Source organism: Globicephala melas, chromosome 20 (assembly GCF_963455315.2).
Source record: "Globicephala melas chromosome 20, mGloMel1.2, whole genome shotgun sequence".
Classification (NCBI taxonomy): domain Eukaryota; kingdom Metazoa; phylum Chordata; class Mammalia; order Artiodactyla; family Delphinidae; genus Globicephala; species Globicephala melas.
In genome coordinates, this window is record NC_083333.1 from 21,501,983 (window position 1) to 21,529,069 (window position 27,087).

Genomic DNA, 27,087 nt, shown 5'->3' on the forward strand with positions numbered 1-27,087 from the left:
GGATTTCCAATCGCATGTCTTTTTGATTATTGCTACTGCCTCGGAGATAAATGCACGGGGCGCTATGCTGAATAAATACCACAAAGCCACCCGACAGCGAACACGAGAGCTCTGCAAAGAGCTGAAGGTCGGCCTACCGTGGAATCCATCACCCGCTCCCTGCTGGAGCTCAGTGGGGAAGGGACGGTGCCGTCCACAGGGTGGGGCGTGGTCAGACAGGTGGCTACAGCGACCCAGGGTTCTAACCCACCCAATCACTGGCATGTAGGAAGCTTTGTAAAATAGGAAGATAAGCCACTCAATACGTGTCATGACGAAGACAAGGCAGCGTGGCCACTGCTGGCAACACACAGATCTTGGAGCCACTTTGCTCAGAACCACATGGGTACACTCTTCCCATGATCCACTGCAGTGTGCCCCTGAGAGCACCAATCACTGATTTTCTGACACAGAAACCAAACTTACGGTCACCAGCGGGAAGGGGGGGATAAATTAGGAGACTGGGATTAACGTATACACACTACGGTATGTAAAAGAGATAAACAACAAGGACCTACTGTATAGCACAAGGAACTACATTCAATATCTTGGAATAGCACATGATGGAAAGGAAATCTGAGAACGAACCTGAATATGTATGTATACATCGATACACACACATTTATATAACTGAATCACTGTGTTGTACACCTGAAACTAATGCATTATAAATAAACTATACTTCAATAAAAAAATAAACAAACCATAACAAAACAGAAAATAAATCACTCTGATTTTGCTAAAGAGGCATCACCGGGACCACCTCTGACCCAGTGTTTCCATGCAGGGCCGTCTCACAAGCAAGGTCCTCCCTTCTTTGCCCCCCAGTGTTCCTTACGCTGGTTTGCTGGTGACCACGTAAGAAATACGTTCTACCATGCATGCGTCTCACACGTACGTGTAACAAAAACTAAAGTTCCGTGAACCAAGGCGTACCCTTACTCTGCGTGGGGAGCTCTCGTGGTTTCTTCTTCTGTATTATTTATTCCCCACATATCGACTTGGTGATTCAGGGATGACTCTACATCCTACGAGGGGGCTGTGTCTGTAGCTGGAAAGCCCCGGGTCTAAAAAAACCAGGGCAGTCGGGGTCCTACCTCCGGGGCGATGTAATCTGGGGTCCCGCAGAAGGTCCTGGTCGTGACCCCGTCCATCATGTGCTCCTTACACATCCCAAAGTCCGCAATCTTGATGTGTCCTTCTGAATCCAGCATGACGTTATCTAACTTCAGGTCTCTGCAAAGAAGCGGGTGGCATCAGCGTCCTTCCCATAACGTCACATGCTTTGCTCTGCTGCTCGTGAGACAGAAGCGCCCGTGAGTGGCTGCGTCCCAATGGCACATTAACTACGGTCACGGGAGTGCTGGGACCGGGAATTAGGACTTATTTATTTTTCCATCTCTAGAGCCCAGTGTAGTGCCTAGCATGCAGCAGGTACTTAATAAATGCAGACTGAACGAATGACTAAACGACTGAGCTAGTGATTCCCGACCTTGGCTGTGCAGGTGAATCACCAGAGATCCCAAATGAGCAGCTCTGAGGAGACCCCAGTCACCGGTTTATTAGTGTCCCACCTGGAGAGATCAGACACACAGCCAGGTGTGCAAATCACGGGCTCAGAACAACCTCGCTGGGTCACCCGCGTCCCTTCCATTCTGCCCCGTGCTCTATGGTCTTCTAATTACTCTCTGCTTAATACTGGCGAACATTCTCCCTTCATTGTAACCAACAACGGGAGGAACCGAATCCAACAGTTGTCCCCTTCCCCTCCCAGCTCCCGTGTTCCTCTGCGGAGCACCGCCAACAGAAATGCAGCTTTCACTGGCCCCTCACCTCTGTGCCAAGTCAAAGGCAGAGGAAGGAGCTGGCAGGGAAAAGAAAAGCATGTTTTCTTGCGGAAGCAGAAATGAGATAAACGATCTTGTGAGGTCCGGGAACCAGAAGGTGGTTCGGATTTTCCCGGAGGCTGTGGAAAGAACGGTGGTCCCCGCAGGTCTCCGTGACCCGGGGCGTGGTGGTGGTGTGGCGGGGGTCCGCTCCATGTTCTAAGTCCCCATCACAGAACTCACACCCACAGAGCCCAGAGGTCCAGCAAAGCCTCCACAGTGCTGCGGCCAGCAGGGCTTCGATACACACCTATAAATGATGCCTCTTTTATGAAGAAAGAACAACCCAATGGAAATCTCTGCTGCGTAGAACCTGCAAAAGAAAACACCTGTCAGGTGTCTGGCTTGCTTTCTTTGGCCTCCTGGATACTTTTTACCCTCAGGATCGGGCATCGAAATGGCAAAAGAACGGAAGACCCTGGACAAGCAGAGCTCAGCACTGCCCTATGTGTGCCGTCAACCCTCTGCCGTTTTATGACTCCAACTTCCCCAAGGAATGATACAGCTAGTAAACTCAATGAAGCAGGTTTATCACCTGTCCCCAAATAAGCGCTTCTTGTCTGGGGCAGGTAGACAGGTAATTACTGCTTAGAAGACATTTTGAATACGAGCTTTTAAAGAGTGGCTGTCTGCTGGGCTGTTCTGTCAGGGCTATGGTGGATTGGAGCAAATTTCCATTTTCCTATTCAACGGCAGAATACGTTAGTGTTTGAAAATACACTTGTGCCCTGGAAGACAAAGGACAGGGTGTGATGCTCTCTGCAGGTGGTTTACTCACCCCCTCAGCCCTACCCCAAGCGCTGGGAGAAATGGGACCCACGCCAGGATTCAGACCTCATGCACCCTTTTTATTTTTTTCATTCTTCCAATATTCTTACAATTTTTAAAAACTTATTTATTTATTGGCCGCGAGGCACGTGGGATCTCAGTTCCCCGACCAGGGATCGAACCTGCGCCGAAGTGCAGAGTCTTAACCACTGGATTGCCAGGGAAGCCCCGTGATACACTGTTTGAAATAATTCATAATAAAAAGCAGTTACTGCCTTCGCTTCAAAATTGTTCAGGGGTCAATATCTGAAACTCCGAATGAGTGCTGAAGGAGGTTTTAAAATTTGCACAGCGTTTAGGAGTTCTTGACGTCTAAGAAGACACAAGATGCTGCCCGTGTAAACGTCATACCCGGGAGGCTTCCAATAAGCACACGTGTTTACATGAGCAGAGAAACAACATCAAACCCTCAGCGGGGGGCAGGGGGGCACCTCTGAGGGCTGGCAGGAGAGGGGGCGCCGAGGAGGGAGAAGGGGGTCACAGATGACGGTCATATGATTTTTTTGTGCTTTTCTATATTTTTAAAGTGAAAAGCTTTCCAGCAGCACAAATACAAGGGAGTGGTACTAAATGGGACGGCCTGTTAGCTCACGATGGAAGGTGGCTCTTACAGCTCTGTGTTGTCAAGCTTCGTTCTGTAACCTGTGCCTTTTAATGCCCTGTAACTAACAACACGAGAGACAGGGCCACCCGCCCCTCCAAGATTGCCCCTTTCTGTCTCCAGCGAGCCTGCCCCAGACCGGCTCACCCCGCACGGGCCGGAAGTGCCCCAGGCTTATATCTTGCAGACTGAACATCGGCCGGAACCCGATTAACATTTGCCCACTCGGTTCATCAGGGCACCTGCGCACTGGGCATCCTCACTCCGGGGACAAAAGAGCTGTGTGTTTAGATTTGCTTCTGCGAGTTTCCCGTGACTTCCTGGCCCCTGGAAAATGGGCTGATTCCTCAGGTCTCAAAGCCTCGCCTCTAGATAGATGATTCTCTGTCTCCCCCTGGAGCCCACATCTCTCTCCGGGGCCGCCGATGCCTGCATCCCACTGAGACCTCCTAAGTGATCCCCCGCAACCTGCTCCTCCGGACGGCTGCCCCTCCCCCGTCTGCAGAGGGGCAGCACCTGGAGACGCTCCTCTCTCCTCACCCCCAGGCCCCAAGTTCTGGTTTTCTTCCTCCAGAAAGTCTCTCCATGCACTGGCTAGGCTTAGGCTCCAGCCTGTGTCCTCTACACAGACTGTCACCTGCCCGGCCTCCGCCGGCCATCCTTCCATCTCCTCTTGGCCAGGGCCCCGTGGAAACTTCACCTGATGCTGCCAGGCCCCCCTGAGGCCCCTTCCAGGCTCTCTTGTTCCCCAGCCAGGCCCTCTGCTCGGCCCATCACCCAGAGCCCCTTTATTTGTTCAATTAATGAGTGAATGGCTCGATCGACAGGCGTGGAATGGGGTGACAGGGCATCTATACACCTGCATCTCCAGCTTGCCGGAAGTGGAATAAACTGCTCCGGAGGAGACGTTTAGGTGGACCCTGTCAACCAACCTGCCCCCGGGAAGGTGACGGTATTCCACCCCAAACCGGGCGCAGCCCTGCCTCCAGACCCCCCGGCAGAGGCTCCCGGGTGGGAGTGCCACGCGGTCTACGTTCAGGGGCTCAACTACAAACTACTCACACTGCTTGCGGTTCCTTAAATTTTCCTACTTGCTGGATGTGGTACATGAGGTCCCCGCCGTTGACGTATTCCATGACGAAGTACAGCCGATCCTGAGGACCAAGGTTGACAGGTGAGCAGGCTGACAGCAGCAGGGTGGCGGCCTCCACTCTCCCAACGGTGCTCTGCTGTCTCATTAGTAAAACGTGGGCCACACTGGCGGGTGTGCCCAGTCGAGTCGGTCCCGGTTTTCTCCCCCAAATAAAGAATAAGTAATAAGCCCTATCGCGTGAGGCCCTTGGGACGCACAGAGTCACGACGTAACCCTGAAACGACGGGTTACGTCAACCTGTCTGCTCCCAATCAGAGGAACGGCCTCCAACCTTCCCTCTTCTCCTACACGCAGAATACACTTCTAAGTTAGGGACGGCGTGAAGGGTCCATATGGGCCAATTACTTCGTCTTAACCAGTGTCCTGGTTCGCAATGTCTGGGAGGCAATGCCACGGTAAAGTAACGTGTTTACCCAGACGCTCCTGACAGCAAACTCGTGGTGAGGTCGTGCTTGTACATTACACATGCTCAGTGATGCTCACTGTGAGGGACGGGACTGTACGTGGAGAGGTTATCCCAATGTTCTCTTCATGCCCAAGTGTTGTTTTTCATTTTCTCTGTCACTGATATGCCAAGTGCTGGCCCCATGAAGCGCGTACATCACAGAACTAAGTAAACCTGCGTATTTATGAGGACAACACGCTGGGACAGACAGGGAGACTGAGTGGGTGCAGGAGGAAGTAACTGCACGGCACAGGTAACAGCTGACCTCTGCTCTCTTCCAGAAAACACCACCATTTCACAGAGGTTAGTACACATTAGAGCAGTGCACCGGAAGAAAGAAAAATGATGCAGCTGCTGCCAACAGCCAGGGAAACGGCTCTGGGAGCTTCAATCTCTCGCTTTCCTGTTACAAACTTTCATTTCAATTTTATTTCTCTGCTTTGTAGCTTTCCAGAGCTTCATCAGTGTAACCAGGGTTACGGGATCTGGGCTGGGTTTCTTTCTCTTCTCTGCATATCGCTAACTTCCCCCCTTGGCGCTACCTAGGAGCTGCCTCTGGGAGCAGAGGGCCGGCCGGCTGCCGGCAGCAGGCTGACCCTCAGTGGCCGGGCCCCGACCCTGCGGCCCCACTGTCCACCCGAGGCTCCAGGGTGCTGCTCTGCGAGTAGCCATGACGGCTACTGAGTACTGAGCCACATCTGCAGGAGGACAGCCGCGGAGGCGTGCAGAGCCCGTCTTTGGGAATGGCCTCACTGTGGTGCCGAGTTTCTATTTCTTGTAGGTTACTCGCAAGCACCACGCCAGGGTCCCACGACCAGCTAACTAGCGCTTTGGAGATTGTTGTGTCCTCTCTTTAGTTAACCTACACGGCAGGGCTCAGCAAACATTTCCTGTAAAGGGCCCAAGTAAATACTTTAGGCTCTGTGTGTGTCTGGTAACTACTCAGCTCTGCCTTTGCAGCATGAAAGCGGCAGATGCTGGGTAAGTGAAGGGGCAGGGCTGTGTCCCAAGAAAACTATTCATGGACCTTGAAATCAGAATTTCATCTAATGCTCGCACGTTACAGAACAGTCCTTTGTCTAAACCTTTCTCAGAGCTCACAGGCCATACAAAACAGGCCAGGCGGCCACCCCCTGCTGTGCGCATTCCAGAACATACTCTGTCACGAGGGTGGGTCTCCTGATGCTCTGACACCTGGACCGGGGGTCCTAATGAGCCAGGACTGTGAGTTACTGTTTTGTCTCTCTAAGTCTTAACACTGCCCGGTGTGTGTTTAGGAAAGCTTTGCTCTAAGCTTTCACGGAACTAAATGGAACTAACACTAACTCTCTAAGTAGGGCACATCACAGAGGGGGATGCCCCGAATCCGCCAGTGGTACCCGGGCTGCTCGGCAGAGGAGGACCTGGGGCTGAGAGGTCTCCACGCTTCCTCTGTTCCCAGCCTCTTCCCAGGCGGAAGGCTGGCTCGGACTCCGAGGACCCTGTGCGGTTGGGGGCAGCTCCCGAGGGCCCTTACCACCGTCTGGAAGCAGGAGTGCAGCTGCGTCAGGAACGGGGGCTTGTCCGGCAGGGCCAGCACCCGCTTCTCCACCAGGGTGCACTCCACATCGTCGTCCTGGATCACCACGTCCTTCTTCAGTATCTTGATGGCGTACAGCTCCTCCGTCCCCTTCCTGTCCGCCAGCATCACCTGCGGGCAGACCGAGGGCAGCCTGAACGCTCCCGGCACACGGCCGGCATGGGGGCGGGGAGCCGCTCAGGCCGTGCGTGGGGCTCGTCGCTGTTAATAAGGCTCCACCCCGTGTGCCGGTTTTGAAATAACTGCTCGTCGCCGCACGGGAATTCCTCAGGCTGCCTAGTTTCTACGCTGCCGAGGTTTAGACTCCGTGCGGGCTGTCGCCACACGAGGGCGCCACTGCAGCCGCTGAAAGGGATACTCGACGTGCTCTGCAGGAGTCTTGCGTCAGGCACGTGTTACAGGAGCGTCCTCAGAGCACAAATGTGACTGACCTTTGTACCCTTCTCACAAGTCAGGAGCCAAGTCCAGAAAAAAGGGGGCAGGATCAAAATCAGTGCCTGGATCTACCATGAGATATGGGGCCAGAGAAGCAAACGTAGGTACACAGGCCGGCCACTGAAGAAACCCAGTTCAGCATCTGTTAATGATTACGTTTGCTTACTATGAGTCAACATTTAATTTTTTTTTTTTTTTTTTTTTTGTGGTACGCGGGCCTCTCACTGTTGTGGCCTCTCCCGTTGCAGAGCACAGGCTCCGCACGCACGGGCTCAGCGGCCATGGCTCACAGGCCTAGCCGCTCCGCGGCATGTGGGATCTTCCCGGACGGGGGCACGAACCCGCGTCCCCTGCATCGGCAGGCGGACTCTCAACCACTGCGCCACCAGGGAAGCCCCAACGTTTAATTTTTAGTTGTGAAAACTACTCGTCCAACATTCTGGAGAACCCACTCCGTCATGCGCCCAGAAACGGAGACACACCAGGAGCCTCGTGTGGCTTTTTGGATACAGTTGCTTTTAATGAAATGGAAGTGGGAAACCACCGGGAAACGTGTGCAGAGCACAGGGAATCTGAAGGGCTGCTCTGGAATCCTCGGGGAGAACAGGACTGACCCCAACGTTCTCTGCCAAAGCCTGGCCCCGTCGTGGACCCGGCTCTCTTACCTTCCCGAAGCTGCCCTTGCCCAGCACCATGAGGAAGTTGAAGTCGGTGAGTTTCACTCTGTCGAGGTTGTTGGAAGGCTGTCTCCTGTCAGGACTAATGCCTTTGTAGCCAGCAGGGCCGAGCTTGGCTTTCTAAACAACAAGCACACACGTGAAAACCGTCAGTCGTTCTCCCAGGGCAAAAAGTGACAGAAAACTCTGTGGCTCAGCTGGGTACTGTGTGGGGATGGGATGGGGTGGGAGAGGGAACCAGGGTGACGAAGCATCTCTTCCTACCTCCGTGGCTATACTCACCCTAACGGCAACGTTTTCAAAGGAGCAAAGGGTTGCCCGTACTCATCACAAGACGACTATGTCTTTTTTTAATTAATTAATTAATTTTTGGGCTGCATTTGGGTTGTTGCTGTGCGCGGGCTTTCTCTAGTTGCGGCGAGCAGGGGCTACCCTTCACTGCGGTGCGCAGGTCTCATTGCGGTGGTTTCTCTTGTTGCGGAGCACGGGCTCTAGGCGCGCGGGCTCAGTGGTTGTGGCTCGCGGGCTCTAGAGTGCAGGCTCAGTAGTTGTGGCCCACAGGCTTAGTTGCTCCGCAGCATGTGGGATCTTCCCGGTCCAGGGCTCGAACCCGTGTCCCCTGCATTGGCAGGCGGATTCTTAACCACTGCACCACCAGGGAAGCCCGACTCTTTATGTCTTTAACCGAGAACCAAGTCACAGGACTCTGGCAAAGGGAGGGTTAATTCTCACCCAGGGATGGAAAGGTTAACTTCTTGGGGAAAACGGGGCTTTGTGACAGTTAGTGTCATAAAAGAAATAAACTGTGTACTGATGCTTTCCTTATTTGCAGATTTTCCAACTTAAGATTAATCTGCAGAAACCCATGCAGGAAGGGAGAGTGTGTCCTCTGGAGAAAACCTGCTTAAATGGCAGGCCGCGGGGGCGAGTTATTGCTACTTTGAAAGGCGCAGGAAGAAGAACAGAGGGTTGGTTTTTTTGGGGTTTTTTTTAGGTAAAGAGCTGGACTCGTGAAGAATGGTGACGTAAGAGCATCTGGTTTCCCACGAAGCCCACAGTGCTCTTTGCACCTGAAGATTCCTGGGTCGTGACCTGTGAGTTACCCCAAGGAGTTCTCATCCACTAGACTCATGCTGTGTAAAGACCACCCCTCGGTACTCTCACGGGGAGTTAGAGTCTCAGGTCAGAGGTGAAAGGTGCAGAGAAGACAAGGCAAGGGGACCACACGGGGCATCTGGGCTGGTGGGGGAGACCGTGGAGGCGCTGGAGCAGGTGCGGGCTTCCCCACAGGCTGAAATCCACCTGCCGGGGAGGTGCCGGTTGCCGGTCAGCAGCTGGAAAGGCAGCCCTGAGCCGAACGGCAAAGACTCTGGGGCTCTGGCCCTGTTCTTAATGAGGGGGTCCAGCAGATCTGAGCAAGGGCAGCTCTGGCTCCCAGGGAGATGGCAGGAGGTGGAGAAGGCTCTCGAGAGCTGTTGTGTAGGACCAGAGCGGCCCCAGCCCTTGGGGGGAAACGTGGATTACTTCTTTAGCAGCAGAGGAGGCTCTCGAGGAATCACCCACCCTCCCCATGCGCAGGAGCCCCTCATGCACAGTTACTGAGTGAGCTGCTTGCAGCCGGCTCTGCTGGGGAGGTCTGCGTTTGCAGAAGGAGCCCGTCAGCCGCCTCCGCAGCCCCAGGCCCGGCCCCGCACTCGGCACGAGCTGTGCACTCAGCATTATGGTAGAAGGAAGAAAGAAGTGAAGCCCGATCGTGTTCATCACATGCTGGGCTGTTAGGTGACGCTCTTCTCTGATCAAAATAACCCATTCGTAGAGAGATCAAACCCTGGGGCTTGAGTGCCAGCTCGGATGAACTGAGTGAACCCATCTAAGCAGAGGCACTAAAACATGGGGGAAGGATGGCCCAACTCTTTTGCTTCAAGGCTGGAAGTATTTAAGGCAGTTGTACTAGGGCCCTAGTGACAGCGCACGTGCGAGGTGGCGGGAAAGACGTGTGAACCTGGGACCACTGGAAACACAGATGCTCCAGAGAAACGAAACCTGAAGGAGCCCTCAGCAGGCCTCCCCGTTGGCAGAGGGTGGAAGGAGCTTTCAGACAGACTTGTGAGGAGCCAGGACGTCACCACGTGGGTTACGTTCACCCCCTCAGCTGCAGGACCAGCCCCGTCCTCCAAACATCGGCCCAAGAACGAGTCCACCTTAAGGCTTCTCGTTTGTGCCCAAATTTAGATAATCAGCAAGCGCAAGACGGGAACACCGACTGTGCCCCTCTAGTCCGCTCTTCCGATGGCCACAAAGAAACAAGGGATCCGAAAGCGGCACAGAGACCTTAATTTCATCGGGACCTTCACGACGACGTCTGAAAGGCCCACATGCGGCGGCCTCACGCTCGAGGTGCTGGAACGGCCGAGAGGGAGCAGGAACGTGCCTGCTGCCGCCGAGCGCGGCTGAGGCCCTGAGCAGGTGCCCCTGGGGCCCCGGTGGCCTTGCCCAGCCGTCCAGCCCCTCCCTCCTCTGGCGCTTCAACTCCAGTGCAGGAGGGGACACGGGCTGCTGCAGCGAGGCCTCCAACCTGCCGCGGGGCTCCCAAGCCCGCATCCGCCGCCTGTACCAGGGCCACGGCCTCGGTCTCATTCCAGGGACAGGACACCCCTGCAGTCAGGTGCTCGGGGACCTCTGAAGCCGGATGCTGCTCTGAAATCAGCGTGTGGGGTCTGGGATGGACGACTGGCCATGAGCGACCCTGACTCCAAGGCGGACCACGAGCCCGTGGCCACGGTCGGCCCCCAGCGCGGGGAGGCCCCCAGCCCCAGGTGGCCGGAGGAAGCAGCAGCCTGGGGCCCTCAGGCAGCAGCCCTGCCCCCGAGTGCAGTTCGCCCCACAGACCCCTCGGCCTCAGCCCGCCACCCAGGCTGCCCCCCGCCCAGGCCCTGCGGCCACCGCAGCTCTGGCCTTTCAAAGCAGCTCTCCGAACAGCAGAAAATCCCACGAGCTCAGAATCTCATTATTCTGGGCGGGCCTGACCTGGGGTGGAGGAGACCCCGGTGGGCCCCTCGGAGCCGCGTCTCTGGGGGCGGCAGCAAGGCCTGGGGGCCGGAGGGCTGAGGACCCCAGGAGGGGCGTGAGCACTGGCCCGGCCCCCGCCTTCTCACCCGTCCCCCCAGGCTGTCTGCGTGCGGCTCTGCCCCGGCCTGTGCCCCTCCCCAGGGTCCAGCTCACCTGTCACACAGTCCTGCCCTTCTCCCCCGTGGCGCCCTGGTCTCCTCCTAACAGCTCCCAGGGCTGCTGGCAAGCATTTATTTACTGCGTCTTTACGTGACTGACGTCTCACTCGATAGCGACCCTGTCACACCAGATCCGCCTCCAGACTCGTCCAGAATCCGCCCTCTCCTCAGGGCCTCCTCCTCGACCTCTCTGGCCAGTCCGGTCACCACCCCCCTTGCCACTCGCTGGTCTCCCCGCTTCCACCCTACCCCCCGTCCGCTGCCTGCAGGGATCCTCTTCCAGGGGATCCCGTCCTGGTCCCCGACGGCCCGTCTGGCGGAGAGAAAGGCCGAGCCCCCCCAGTGGACGAGGAGCCCCGGCTGGCCTAGCTCGGACCTTACCCGCCGCCCCTCTGGCCGTCTGTCCGGCCTCAGGTCTTTGGTTGGCGCCTTGCTGTCTGGTTTGTCCCCAAATCCAGCTCAAGCGGCACCCCTCTGTCACCCTGATGTCTCCATCCTGGGATCTCCAACCTGGGGCCGACTCGGTCTGTGACCGGTCCACGTGCCCCGAACCTCTGGCTCTGCGCCCCCGTGCCTGCCTGGACTGGCCCACAGCTGCTGTCACGGATGTCACGTCATGCCACGTTTCCCCGGCAGGGCTGAGCCCCGTTCCCAGCTGAATTCTCGTTCTCAAAACCTTGTGGCAGAGCCGGCTTCCGGGAGGACCTCAACACACACTTGTACCTTCTTCTTGGGGCTCGGGACCTGTGGGGAGGTCGAGGCGTGTCCCCGGGGGCTTCCATGCCCTCCTGGTGGGCAGGACAGGAAACGGGTCTCAGCAACTGCTCACCCCGATTTCTGAAGAATCTTATGTAGCCCCCGAAGAGGCTGGGCTAGGACTAGGTGCAGGAAAAGACCTCAACTTATTAAAATGGCATAGAAAGTTTTAAAAGAGGAAATACAAATGGAAACTATGTATAGAGTTGCAGAATAGAATAGTGACTTTAAATGCTGAAGCCTTAGCGTGCCCTTCTTTTTTTTCAATTAGACTGAAACACAGCACGGTTTATCGGCTATGATTAAACAACTGAGAACCCAGGATCCTTAGGTTCCTTGAAAGATGGCATATCAGCGTGAGGCCCAGTCTGGTATCATGGTGCTAACTGGATTACCAGGACTCGAGAACAGGCAGTACTCTTTCCCCATCGGAAAATTTACTAATAGCCAACATGTGTCTCATTTTATACGACAGATATATTCTTGTGAAGTCATAACCGCCTGCCATCATTGAAGGGGTTCACAATTTAAAGGACTCCTGGTGTGGCGTTTCTATAAATCACACAGAGTGAGTCGGAATACTGTAGAGGTCCCCAGTGGGTCTGTCCTGCAAGCACACAGCCTTTGGGGAACCCTCTGAAGTTTGCTTTCCCGTTTAACTACATTCTAGTCGTTCCTATCTGGTAAAAGTGTTTCCAATAACACACATAGTATTTGCTAGCATAGTAGAAAATATGGCTTTGATGAATATATTTACCATAGATGTTTGTAAAGTGTAGAGAGAGGAACCTGACGACAGAAGGTTCTTCCTAGTCTAAGATTCCGAGGGCAGACAGGCCAACAACGACCAGGTGTAGGGGCAGAAGAATAATCGTAAACTTCTTCTACAATTTTTTTCTGCTATAAAAATGTTCTGTGTCTGTATCTGTACATCTGAACAACCTGGCAATGTAAGACTGATGGTGCTTTGGTGCTCTGCTCCATCAACCAGGGCGTGGGTAACAGAAAGAGCCAGGCCACGTATAACCACGGGCCCCACACAGCATCCTGCCTCTAAGGTGACGTGCTCACCTGCAACCAGAGCAACGTTAATTACCTACCACTTACGTGTGGAATCTAAAATATGACACAAACGAACTTGTCTACGAAACAGAAACAGACTCACAGACACAGAGGACAGACTGGTGGTTGCCGAGGGGAACGGGTCGGGGAGGGAGGGACGGGGAGTTTGGGGTTAGCAGGTGCACACTAGCGTATATAGGATGGATGAACAAGGTCCGACTGTATAAGCACAGGGGACTATATTCAATATCCTGTGATAAACCACGTGGAAAAGATATGAAAAAAGAACACGCATATGTATAACTGAATCACTTTGCTGTACAGCAGAAATTAACAGAACGTTGTAAATCAACTACACTTTAATACATTTTTTCTTCTTTTATAAGAGAAATCAAGTGGTTTCAGGAGAAGAAAACCACAAAGGAAGGCGTTTTCCATGACACTGTTACTGGAGCACGTCCTGTGTATTTCTCACAAGTCACAAGTCACGGCTATTACCTCGACTCAGTAAGTGGGCAACGGGTTAAGAGGATGCTACTTAATGGGCATTAGAGCCTCCTGGGTAGCACAGTCAGAGTAAATAAAACGCCTGCTGCTCTCTGGCTAAATAATTTTCCATCTTCTGGAGCATGCCAGGCATGCTTTGCTGCCCGAGGGTCTCTGCACTTTCTCCTTCTCTGCCCACACGGGCAGGGCTTTTCCCATCTCTGCTCAGGTGATGCCTTAACCTCGAGGCTTCAACGTGGCGCCCTGTCGTCCCTCAAGCTCTCCTCACTACCTATTTATATATTTCTTTCTCCCTTTGTCAGAAGGAGGGCGGGAACCTCATCTGTTCTGTTCACTGATGTGTCTCCAGTGCCCAGGAGAGAGCCCAGGGTGGAGTGATCCTCAAATACTTCCAGACTGAATGGAAGGATTGGGGAAGGCAATTCCTTCTAATATGAAACTTTATAAAAGGCAGAGTTATTGCTTTTAAATAATTTCTATAAGAATGCTGCTTCTTGTTATAAAAGTAATACGTGTTCAGCTTAGAAAATTTAACTGGCATGGATAAGTTAAAAAAAAGGCAATTTAAAATATCCATTATTTTAATCACGAGATAATCACTGTGAACATTTTGTGAGATACGCTTCTAATCCTCTCTCCTCATGTTTTCGTATTTGACCTGCACACAATTCTATTGTTTGTAACCTGTCTTTCCCGTGTACGATGTGATCTTTTTAAGCTACAGGCGCTCTTCTACCGCGTGGCTTTAGGGACTGTATGATGCCCCCCGCACCACTGTGTGGCCCTCCTGCACTTGGTCTAACTATTCCCCTAGTGTTGGACACCTAGGTTGTTTCCAATTTTCACTGTCATCAACGTGCAGATGAACAATTTTGTAATCCACATCTCTGTGCAACCCCGATCTCCCCAGGATAGGTTCCTGCTGTGGAATTGCCGGGTCAAGGGGTCCTGGTATTGCAAAGGCTGGTACACAAGGCCGGACATTCAAATCTGGCCACGGAAAGTCAGAGAGAAAGGGGGGGAACCCAAAGCCTCAGGGCAGGCTCATCCCTGAAGGCAGGATCTTGGTTCCTTTTAGGTCCCGTGTCTGATTCCGCAGTTGGAAGCCCGAATAGCACTTCCTTTTCAGAGTTGGCTTCGTCTCTGTGCTTTATGTCAGCCGCCAAGATGGAAGCACACCTTCACCTCCAGGTAACACGGAGAGCAGTCTTGGGAGAGACGCTAATTGGCTCAGAGAGTTTAACAGTGGTTCTTGGGTAAGCGAACCCCTCAAGTAACCCCACGTCCTCGACTCGGCAGTACAATCCAAACTGCAACTGCAACCTCCCTGCAGCCTGTGTCCTCCTACACACCTGTGTGGACACCTGCCCACTAGAGTCCTCTCCTGGATTTGGGAATCACGGGGAGACAGCAAATCACAGGCGTGTGCCATTCAGCTGTGGGCAGGGGCCTCAGAACCAGAGCCCTGCAGCCACAGAAAGTCCTTGAAAAGGTCAGACCTGCCTATGGTCCAGTTGAAGATGCTCCTGTCCAGAAAGCTAACTCTGCCCCGCAGGGCCACGGAGCTGGGTCATGACCGCACCGGGCGGGGGAGGAGAAGAACGCTACCCTCCTCTGCGTCAGTCCTTGAGACAGGGCCCTGGGGCATCCCGCAGAGGGTCATTCCCCGGTGCTAAGACTGAGGGAGCTTTTAGTATTTGAAAGAAGTTGGAAAGAAGCTACTCAAGGCCACCCGTGTTACAGATGAGGAAGCTGGGGCCCAGGGGGCCTAGTGGATGTGTCTAAATCAATTTTCCTCCCTAGCTTCTGAATCTAACACCCTGATCTTTGAATTCAGTGCTCACCCTCCTATATCTAGGGTAGGCAAACGTTTTCCATAAAGGGACAGAGATTAAGTGTTTTCTTTGCAAGCCAAATACCGTCTCCGTCGTAGCTACTCAGCTCTGCCGCTGCAGTGTGAGAGCTACGTGAATGAGCTCTCGGGTGAACGAGCATGGCTGTGTTCCAATAAGACCTTATTCACAAAAACAGGCAGCAGCCAGGATCTGGCCTGTGGGCTGCAGTTCGCCGACTCCTACCCTCAGTCACGCAGGTCCCCAAACCGTTCATCCTCATTTGCAGTTAGATCCAAACCCAACGTCGCTCTCCTCGCTAAGCGAGCAGGACGGCAGCAATTAAGAACCTCAGATGCACTTGAACTAAATTACTACTCAGCCTCTTCCACGACCAGCACCGGAAAAAGCTGCCTTGCAGCCAGACAGCGTGGCGAGCGGAGTACTTGTTCGGTAGAGCAAACATTTCTGGGGAAACCGCATTAAGTCATTTTCGGAATGAGAAGCATTTGAACGGACACGTCCACTCAGGCTGTCACTGCTGCTGCACTCGCAGGCAGCCGGCAGGCCTCTGTTGTCATGGCAACCGAGCCACACTCCCGGGAGACACGCTGGACCAGTGGCACATCAGCACTTTGCCCACCGTGGAAAATGCAAAGCGTCTGGTTCATCAGGAACCGGGTGTTACACAACTCTCTCTGGGGTCTGGCTGCGCTGTTTTTCTGCAGGCAACCTAGTTCCCCCCCATCTCCCAGATTTGTCCGTTGATCGCTGACACACACCTCAGGCAGGCTCATCCACGACCATCAGGTAATAGTACGACTGGTTTCACCTGCTACAAAGGTCCTGGAAAGGCTGCCGACCTTAGTTCTCCCCAGTGGCTGAGGATCCAGGCTTATGTGAGGAGCTGGAACCAAAAACTTTATCCTTTCTAAGTTGTTCCATCTGGGAAAAGACCGTCTTTGACCAGCGAGCTGAGGGCGCACACCCGTCTAAGGCCAACCTTTGACCAGGGAGCTGAGGGCACACACCCGTCTAAGGCCAACCTTTGACCAGGGAGCTGAGGGCGCACACCCGTCTAAGGCCAACCTTAGACCAGGGAGCTGAGGGCACACACCCGTCTAAGGCCAACCTCAGAGGAAACCCTAAGGGGAGTGCTCACAGCCACAGCACATCACTGGCAAAGGATCTGGGGCACTTAGTAATTTTGTGAAACCTGTATCCTTCTCCTGCTACAAACACCCCCCTCTGGGGTCAACACGGCACCGGCTTTGTAAGTCGGCTGGGGCAGGGTCAGAGCCGAATGAACTCACGAAGCCATCAAAGTAGATGACTTTCCAGACTGCCGGCAATATTGCTTAGAAGTGGGGGAGCCTTCTCTGTGCTAAGAAAGCGGAGTAGAGGTGAAGTGGGCTGGACTCGGCACGAGCAGACTGCAGGAACCACTGGGACCTCAAGGAACGCCAGGCCTCCTCCCCTTTGCAGGACCATGATGACTCCCTAAAATCAAGGAACAGCTGGGAGCCCAAAGCGAGAACCTCATCTTCATGCCCATCAAAAAACAAAGAGGTGCAGAGTCAAGTTGACTGCTGTCTTCTGGGTGCAGGTTTTCGTGCTCTTTTATTTGCAAATCTTTACTGCCCTCTTGTGGTATTTATTTTCTGGACCGACTGCATTTTGACTGGACTCTTAGCAGAAATACGCCCAAGTTTACTAGTCTGGCCCCACAGAGGTAACGTTCCCTTAGATGCTGCAAAGTGGCACAAACGAGCTGCAAGTTACACCTTCCCGGCTCTACCTTTATGGAGGATGACTCAGCTCTCTCGTGAGAGCCAGGCCTTTGCGCGATGCCTATGCAGTGTGCGCTGATGCCCGAGTGTGTTTCAGAGCCGCCATGCACGTGATTTCTAGAAAACAACAAAAAGCAACCACTTTTAGACGTCTCTGTGTCCTGAGTCTCTTGCCAAACCTCTGACGGGGCCCAGACTCTGCAAACCACAGATGCAAAACGTGGTGACAGGGAGGCTGTGAGGGTGGAGGGGGCTGGCTGGTGTGGTGCCTGAGGCGCGCTGTGTCTATCTTACAGGAAGAAGCACAGAATAACCTGGGAAATAAAGAAATGCGGACAGTCACAGGAGGGCAGAATTCCGTGAAATGGCCACCCCTGGGGAAAGTCAACTGCGCTAAGCGATCACAGAATGTCAGCTCCCGAAAAACAAACAACAAAAACCCAAACCGTAACTGGCGATAAAGCCCAGATCCTTGGGGAAAGTTCCAGACACTTCATCGCCGTTCAGCTGCTGCAGGCAAGGTGGGAAGGACCGGGCACCTAGCAGAAGAGGTTGGAAACTTGATCCCCATGGAGGTAAAGACAGAAAAAAATATGATCCTTTCCCTAAAACGCTGAATCCGTTTGCTCAATTACTCAGTTTAAATTTTTTCTAAGATGCCTCTAATTGACAGCAGCAGGCATTTTGAAAGCGGGACTGACTGCAGTTAAATTTAGCACAACATTTCCATAATCGTCGATTTCATCCTATCTTCGCTGAGCGTTTTTAAACTGCACCAGTCTTTGAAAAGGAGGGACCTAATTATAGCTCAATGGGACACCTGCTTCCGAGACTGGCGGCAGCTGCGCTGTTCTGGGCTGTCCCCTCACGCCACCGCCCAACATGGTAATCGGCTGACAGGGGACCTGGGGGGCGACATGGATGGGAAGGACCAGCTCCGGCACTGCTGGCCTCTCCGGGGCCTCGGTTCCTTCATCTGCAAAACGGACTCAAATTCCCCGCCTCCTCCTGTGTAGGGACCCCCGCCCCGTTTACTCAGGAGCTGCTGCCGAGCTGCAGTACCGGAAGGATTGCACCCCGAGGCCGCGGCGGAGCGGAGAGGACGCGAGGGGACGAGGCCCCTCCCCAGTGCCTGGGAGCTCCCAGCCACCCTCAGGACGCGCGGCCGGCAAGCCACGGCGTCTGCTCTGAGGGTCTCGTTTCCAGGCCCGGAGGAGGCCCTTGAGGACGAGCTTCGGGGGAGAGGATGTCTCTGCCCCGGAAACGGACGGGAGTCTTGTGTCAACAGGCCGGGGAAGTAAAATGTAAGTGAATTCAGTTACCGTGACCCCAGGGGTCCCCACAGGCTGCCGGGACCTGGGGAAACGTGGCTCGGAAAAGGACCAGGCCCGGTGAGGACCGAGATGGTGGCTGGGTCGCCCCCCTCCACCCGCCCCCCCCTCCGGGGCAACTGGTCACACGCTCCTCTCCAGACGCCAACTGAGAGCACTGGTCCGGGGTGCCGGCCGTGGACTGACCACCGACAGGTCTACGCTCAGAAAAAGCCACAAGGAGAAGATTGGCTCACAAGCCAGCGAGGGTGCTGCCACGAAAAGATGTGAACAAGTGACGGGACCCCACTGCCACCGCCGGGACAGGGTGACCTCCCTCCCCACATCCAGGTGACATTTCCCTTCTCAGGTAGAGTCACCTGGGTTCCTTGTCCTAAGACCCCATAACAAAAGGTGCAGGAAACATAAAACACACCCAGCGCAAAGCGAGCTGGCAAAGAGGCTTCGCAGCCGGCACCTCCTGCCCCTGGTCTGGGGCGGCCTCCGGGCAGGAGAGTCTCCCTGCTCAGCTGCAGGCGGGGGCCGAAACCGCTCCCCCGAGAAGGGCTCCGTGTGCCGGGTGCACCCAGGGCCCCGACTCGGGCCCACGAGCCGCTGAGAAAGCCCAACAAAGGAAGGTTCCTTTAACTAGGTGACAGCTTCTCAGGAAACACTGATGCACAGGGGCACGTCCACTAGGGCTGGAGCCCTGAGCCCTGAGCCCGGGGCAGGACGCAGGGAGGATGCCGAGAACAACAGGGGCGGCAGACACATCTCGGTGCACCTTGTTCTGGGCACTTGTGACACCAACCGTTTAAGCCTCCACCCAACCCCAGGAGGTGGTACTTGAATCGTCCCCATTTTAGACCTGGACACACTGAGGGGACTAGGACGGCCACACGGCTTGGGCTGGTGGGGCTGGGTTTGAACCCGGGCAGCCTGGGGCTTCGGAAGGTGCTGCCGGCCGGCGGGGGAGGACAGTCCTTCTGGAGGGGACGCCCCTCCCCGGAGCTGGAGGGGCCGCGGTCACCGGCCAGCAGGGGCCCAGGGAGGTGAAGCCCTCACTCTAGTCCTTTCTTCTCCTTTCTCTCTATTTCCCTTTCCAGCCACATCTGAGTTTTGCACCAGCTTCTCCTGTCTGCTGGGAAACACAGCCCCGTAGTATGTGTATTAACTCTCCGTGGAATAACGAAGTTTCCAGTACAGTAACAGAGACAGAACGACATTGCGCAGGCACGTCACAGCACTCAGAAGGCCTCTGGGCCACGATTAGGATCCGAGGACCAGGTGTGAGGCCAGCTCATCAGAGAAGGGAGACGGGCCCTCATTTGAAATGACGGGTGTCAGACGGCAGGCGGTCTGTCCGTCTGGAAGCAGGAGGTGACTCCACGCCCGGGATGACCCAGAGGCACCTGCCTACTCTGAGGACGCAGGGTGTTTTCACTCGGGGGGCGCGGGGCAACATCGCCCAGGGGCTCAGCATACTCAGGAGTGGCCGACCCCTGGAGATGTTCCTCGAAAGCGGACACGCCGCATCGTGTGACAACATTTTAAAACACACACAACAGGAGGGCAGCGACATGACAGCTACCACACTCTGCAAAGACTTGTGAAACCTCAAAGAATATTGTTTTCCTCCCCATTCCCAGTCACCTGGGTCACTAATCTCTCGCGGCCCCTTCAGGAGACACGCCTGTAGTGTCAGGTACGAGTTCTGGAGATGAGAAACTTCAGAAACATGACTTATTAGATGTTTTCTTTAGTACAGTGCTTTGGAAAGACTATTAATGTTGATTCTAGCTTAGGGTAGGGGTGGGACTTCTTGCAAATTTTGTGCCCAAGTGTTCGAGCGTTTAAATTTTCCACTTGCTTCCAATATGAATATGCTGTAACGATCTCAGGCTAATTTAAATTATTAACAAAAGCAACACACTGAGAACACAGCTGGTATGTGGCCCTAACCAGCTCCCCAAAAGACAGCGGTGTTGTCAGAAACGACAATAGAGCAGATTTTTAAAATAATTTACATGCAAGTTGAAAAATTCCATTGGATCCTTTGGGGACAGAATGGTTGATTAGGTTACAACAATTACATGAGTTGGGAAGAAATGAGAAAAACATGAAACAGAGGTAGGAGTATGAAGCCAGGCATGTGGAGCATCCCAACAGTTTGGTGATTTCAGCCCATGATATATTTACACTAACCTTGCAGATCAGCACACACACGCAGTGCAAGCACGTCGCACTGACTGCACGCTAATGTAGGTGTAATGCCCAAATCAGATTGGAACTGGGTCTTGGTATGTGATTAGAAATACGTGTTACCAGAAAGAAAGGAAACTGTGTTGTCAGTTTCCAGATGCACTCTTCCCGTTCATGTGCTGCTTTCCAAACTGGCTTCAACTTCTCATGAATCACTCACAGGAGATTTCACTATTTCCCTGGCAAAACTTTAGAGGTACCTAATGTGACGATGGGGGAGGCCTGGAATATCCTCTGGGTGGTCGACACACAAGCGTTTTCCTTGCTGGGGCGCCGTGGCCGTTTGGACAGGACCCAGTGGGCACGAGTTTCTAGCTACCAGGACACACAGTGCCTCCTTAAGAGTGGGGAGCACGGCTGGGGGCTCAGGCGGGGGGGGCCACAGAAACCGGGCAAATGTTTTTGTGGGAGGGAAGGCGGGAGAGGACAGGGTGGCGGAAGCACTACCTCTAAGAGGCGGACGTGACACCCTGGGAAAGGCAGGAGAGGGAGAAAGACTGCGAGGTTAGCAGGGCAAGTGCTAGCTACACAGGAGGACAGCAAAGTGGGTTCCATGCACCACAGGCCCCGCTGACAATGCAGACAAAGAGCAGGGGAGAGACGGCGGGAAGGAAGGTGGGTAGCGCTCGGCGCTCACGGCTGCAGGTGTGCCGTGGGCCCCTGCAGGGCCGGGAACTAACCCTTCCCCAACGAACCGTGTCAAACCACAGGGGCCGTGACCCTTCTCTCTTCTTCCTCGTGGCGTCTGTGCGGCCAGACGTGGCATCGTGGCAACAGCTCCACAATATTCACGTGTTTCCTTTGCTTTCGGCCAATCCGCGGGACGGGGTGATGGGACACAGGGGTGCTGGTTAGTCGAGTGTTTGCGGTGCTAACAGCCAGTTACCAGGTCGCTTTATACACAGATCGCTGTTACTCCATAAATGAGAATAAAACCAAACCCACTTGCCACTAAAACTATGTGTAACGACATGTACTTTTTCTTGATGATTCAGAAGGCCCAAGGTTACTGGCGAAACGTAAAAGCATTGAGCAACTCGTTAGCCGAGTTCCGGTTGACCAGATGCCAGGTATCCACCAGTTTGACTCCGTTCACCTTTCAACTTCTAAGATAACCCATCATGACTGGAAAACTTTACTTTTCTCAAGTACTAATGTGAGAAAAGCAAGCGGAGACCATTTTAACAGAGAATTCTACACAAGCAGTCATGGGATTCATTCTCCAAGTTCATACAGCGTGTGGGTCAGCTGCTGGGAGAAAATGTGAGGGAGGCTGATTTTCTGAACCCAAATTCCGCAGCCTGAAAGGGTCCCGACAGCCCTGATCCTGAGCAGAGAGGAGCCCAGAGACAACTGGATGACATTTTGTGCTCGGAAGACTTTGCCCACAAAGACAGGACACTGGGCAGCTTGTGAATTTCACTTGTTTTCCACAGGTCTGGATCGGTAAGCTTCTCTTACATCTTAAAATTATGGCCCTTTAAATCTGTAATCACAAATCTATTTATAATTATTCTCAAAATAGGGCATTTTATTCCAATCCCCAAAGCTCTATTTTGGGCTAGAGATCTCAATCCACATCCAGATGAAAAGGAACCAACAAGAGAAACAGAAACACCCTCCCTGGAGTCCTGGTGCTGGAAAGGGCTGCGGACGAAGTTTCAGCTTGCCTTTCTCTCCTGCAGCTTCTGTCAGAGTTGCCCAATCTCTGCCTGAATACCTCGAGGTAGCAAGGTCTCCAGATTGGCCAAGATGCCTTGGGACTTCCGTGACACAGCTGTAGGGGGTCACACCTCCAACTTCCATCTGTGACAGCAGACAAAAATCCCCCAGCAGGGACACTTCTGTGCAAGCGCCCTGCAGCCTGCAGCCTTCCAGCCGCCCCCGGGCAGTTATTCTTAGACTTAAATGGACCCAGAAAGGACTCTAAGCTGTTTCAAGCTTGGCTATAACAAACCAACCCAAATCTCCTTTAAAAAAAATAAAAGGAAAGGCTTATGCGGTGAATCAGCCAGACAGTCGGCAGGAGTCCCGAGGGAGCCTTCCTGGACCGCGGGCCTGGATGTCAGGGTGGGCGGGGAGGAAGCAAAGCCCCTGCTCAAAGTGGACAAAGCCACTGTCGGCTGCAATTAGCCTAAATGTCAACCACCTGGTTTTCAATGACGCGCTGAAGACACAGCAGTGCTGAATCCACTCAGCTCCTGAGCGAGGACGCTCCGGGACCCCACCTGTCTGTCGGTTTCACGCCAGGGAAGAGGAACACCCAAGGCCAAGGTCTTGAAAGGCAAAGGCGACCCGCATCCATGGAAACAGAACCATCAGCAAAACCAGAACAAAACTCCCGAGAGCACCCCGGCCACGGTGAGCCCGCTGAAGCCTCCGTGTCCCCCGGCCTCGTTCCTGCCACACGACACCAGGCCAGTCACCACCTTTGCAGCGGTGAGGCTGCACCAGCATCTCGAGAGCTGGACAGAGAACCGACCTGTGGCCTGAGTCAGCACCTGCTCCTCTAGGTTAGCTGCCGGGTGTGGGCTGAGGAGAGAGGGTCAGGACCGTTACCCACAGGGTGGAGACACGGTAGAAGCTTTCACATCCTGTTACTACTCAGCAACGTCCTTAGCAACAAGATGCACGTCTTAGCTCTCTAGCCCCGAGTAGAGGCAGGATTCAGCAGCTGGAAATCCCCAGAATTACCCATTTCTGGAGCCCACCAGCAGGGTGGGAAAGGAGCTGGTCCATCTCCAAGGGTGACCATATTCATCGCACGTGTGGGTTTGCCCCAGTGCTTGAGGGACTTGGGGTGTAAGCGGAGGGAGACTGTGGGCCTCGGCCCCGGACAAGGGCTTCCCTCCTCTTCCCAGACACACACCTGAGCTCAGACGGCCTCCCTGCGATGTCGACAAAAGCCAGGAAAAGGTGGATTCCTCGCGGGCCTGACGTTCAGATTTCAAAGCATTCAGAGCAGGACCCAAGGTTCTTACTCTGGACTCATGAAGGCGACACATCTCACAGGTGTGTCCAGCAAGGCAGCGGCCTTCAGTTTGCACAAGGAAACGTCGGGCCGGTTTAAAAGGCTGGAGGATTATGTAAAGGCTGGGCTAGGATCCGATGAGCCTGAGACAGGGAAGCAGAGGAGCGCAGGTCTTTCCAAGGGAACACAGCAGGTTCTGAGATGCGTGAAAGAACGTGGCGTACACCTCGGGGAGGGTGTCATGGGTGCGGGGGGGACAGGACCAGGACAGGGGAGAGAAGCCTTATGCCAGATGGGAGCTGGGTCCTGCTACTCACGAGCTCAACTAAATTCCTCTGTGCTTTGGTTTTCCCATTGACGAGGATGATTTTAACACCCCTCCCAGCTCTGATATTCCATTATTCCATCTTTCCAGGGGCCAGTAAACTTTTTCTGGAAAGGGCCAGACAACATGTATTTTGTTAGGTTTCATGGGTCTTAGTCTCTGTCACATGACTCAGCTCTGCTGTTGTAGCCTGAGAGCAGCTACAGCCAGCAAGGGAATGAGTGGACGCGGCTGTGTCACTAACACTCTACGGACCCTGAAATTTGGATTTCACCTAGTTTTCAAGTATCACAATATTACTCTTCTTGGATTTTTTTCCCCAACCATTTAAAAGTGGACAGGTGGGATAAACAGAAAGGTCATGCATATACTTATATATATACGTATATAACTGAATCCCTTTGCTGTACAGCAGGAATTAACACATTGAAAATCAACTCTACTTCCATAAAATTGAAAAATGATAAAATGAGACACTAAAACCAAGAAGTGGACACGTGGTTGGCTGTGACCCCACGCCACTTGCCATGGATACGGGGGTGATGGAGTCTGCCCTCACTACAAACACCCTGGAATCTGAACTTGTTTACTTGTTAGTCAACAGGTCACGTCTTCTCCACCGGCATGTCTCAAGCTGTGACGGGCACACGAATCACCTGGGGACGTGGTTAGAATGAAGATTCTGACCCAGTACGAGTCCAGGACGGGGTCTGAGATTCTGCAGTTTCGAACCCGGACGGCCGGACCCAGAACCGTGCTCTTCACCCCCAGCAGCCGCCTCCCGCGTGTTTACGTGTTTAATGTCAAAGCCCCCAGATGCTGCTGTTACACGGAGCAGACGTGGAGCTGCCAGGGTCAAGAGCATGAAGGTTTCACCCCCCCTTCAGAGACCTTGGGATCACCTCTCTAGGGATCCACAGTCCTAATTCTCTGTAGGCTACGTTCCTTGCGAAAGACAGCCAACACCGTCGAGTGTGCTGTTATCCTTATTCCAGCTTTTCTCTTCTAGGGGCCTTGCGCTCCTCAGCTGATAAACACGTGCATCACGTCTACGTCACGTCGATGGACACTGGCTCTCTCTTCCCTCCTTCCCATGCCTGTCAACAGGGGGAAGCAGGCTGGCACCCGCGAATCCCCTGTGGGGACCAGGGCCTGGGGACACGTGATAACTGCTGCTAGTACTAGGTTTGCCCTGTTTCTTCAACCAGCAACACCCAGCCACAAGGCTACCTCCACGGCTACAAACACAAAGCTTTTCTGTCATTTAAGGAATTCACGAGGATGGAACAGACGACCGGGGTGTACTGTCTTCTTCTGGTTTCCCAGAAAATCACTTCCATAAGATAAATTATACTGAAAACATGTTGCCCTGCTGTAATATGAATGCATTCAGCCTCCCTCACAGACTAATAAAAAGTTCTGTGCAGTTGCTTTCAGAGGCTTCCCTGGAGTTTGCTCTGCTGAGGGGCAGGGCTAACCCCGTTACAATGATCTAATAATGGAGGGTGAAAATGGTTTCCAACACCAAGCCTTGTCCCATTTTAGTTTAAGATTTTGCTCCTAAGACAGAACCGAAGCACAAAGATTAAAATAAAATCTCTTTTAACTGATGTACATTTTATAGATTTTTTTCCCCTCTTAACATCACACAGTTCAGAAAGTAATTATGTAAGCCATTTAGGGGGGAAAAAAGCAGAATCCGTATCAGGGCACTTAGATTTTCTGTTCTGTGTCCAAAAGGTCATCTGAAAGTACTCAGGTTTCCATAGTAACGGTGGCAGGCCAGATCAAATCAACAAACAGCTACAATTTATCTGAGGGTCTCCAATGAACTATTTTTTTCCCATCGAAGATATCCTGAATTAGCTGAAGTCTTCAAAGACAATGGAGGCTTTTGGAAAATCCGATTTCAACACCAGTAAACAGAAGAATGCTTGCTTGCTCTTTCCACATATAACCTAGCAATTGAGTCTCATGTGCGGTGATTTAAAATACCTTAACTCTAAGCATAATCGGATCATGTTTTGTTAATCAGTAACAAGGATAATCTCAAAACGTTTGCCCAGAATAAATAAGAACAGACACATATGTGATCTTCAGGCATCTGCAGAGCTTCCAGGGTGATCCTGGCTAGTAGTTTGTGGAGCTCCACCACAGATCCCGCAAAGCAGCTCATTCTCATGCGCCATGGGGATCAATTTTATCTTGGCTTCTTTTGGGTTTAGACCAAATGGTCACAAATACAAAAAGCTGTGAAGGCACAACATCATACATTACTGACAGAAGCCACTGCTAATCCAGCTTTAGCTTCTGACCAGTGGACATTCTGTAGAATCTATTCAAACAAGTCTTCCAAATAAAATATTTCAGCCACAAAAAGCTAGTGTCACCTATTTCCAAAATACCTGTTCAAATCAACATAGCTCCGGGATCCCAGTCTTCAGGTCACATGTTTACTACAACACGAGACGTAAGACAACCGTGCGTTCAGAAGACAGGCCAGAGGTGCCCTGCCCCTTCACTTCCCTGGATGTCTGACCTCCGCTCACAACTTTCCAACTAACCCGAAAATCTCAATAGATTTTACTGTGACTTTTGAGATTATTACTAGAAATGTGTATTATTAAATTACCAGATAACTCAAATATCACCCCAGCTTTCTTATATCCCTGTCTCTAATATAGTTACTTGGCCATGCAAAAAAATTAGACTCATCTGCACCCAATAATGGGCTCAGAGTCTTTTTTTTTTTTTTTTTGCGGTATGCGGGCCTCTCACTGCTGTGGCCTCTCCCGTTGCGGAGCACAGGCTCCGGACGCGCAGGCTCAGCGGCCATGGCTCACGGGCCCAGCTGCTCCGCGGCATGTGGGACCCTCCCGGACCGGGGCACGAACCCGTGTCTCCTGCATCGGCAGGCAGACTCTCAACCACTGCGCCACCAGGGAAGCCCCAGGGCTGGGCTCTTAACCACACGAGGCACTACCACTTCTCAAAGGAACGTGGTACCCGTGCTCAACACAGAAAACGCCTGGAGCTTAGCCATTATCTCCTGCTCCTGAAGGGACAGGAGGAGAGATGGTGGTCAAGACCACACCCCACGAGCAACTGCCGTGTCTCACACATGGTCATCAATTTCTCTCTTTTCTATAGAACTTTAAAACTATTTCCCTACAGGGAGCTCACACACTGCAATTTAAATAAATTCATCTTGTTTTCCTGAACGCTTATACTCCACGGAGTTATTTATGAAATATCGTCTGCCGGCCTTCCCCCTGGGCACTATTTTCCATTATTTTCTGACAACAGAAGAATCCCGACGCAGACAAAGCCCGAAGCGCGTGGCCTCTGCTGTCTTAATTCCGCTATAGATGCGGAATTTTGCTTCTTAACTTTCTTTCTAAT

At 53.1% G+C, this 27,087-nt stretch overlaps 1 protein-coding gene across 1 annotated transcript in view; it reads right to left on the minus strand.

The window, feature by feature from the left end:
* Window positions 1–27,087, minus strand: part of PRKCA (protein kinase C alpha) — a 366,741-nt gene that overhangs the window by 39,272 nt on the left and 300,382 nt on the right. The window contains exons 9-13 of the mRNA XM_030837966.2: window positions 7,632–7,763; window positions 6,469–6,642; window positions 4,417–4,508; window positions 2,176–2,238; window positions 1,137–1,275 (exon numbers count right to left, since the gene is read on the minus strand). Coding sequence (XP_030693826.1) covers window positions 1,137–1,275; window positions 2,176–2,238; window positions 4,417–4,508; window positions 6,469–6,642; window positions 7,632–7,763 — 600 coding nt within the window. The remainder of the gene's footprint in view (window positions 1–1,136; window positions 1,276–2,175; window positions 2,239–4,416; window positions 4,509–6,468; window positions 6,643–7,631; window positions 7,764–27,087) is intronic.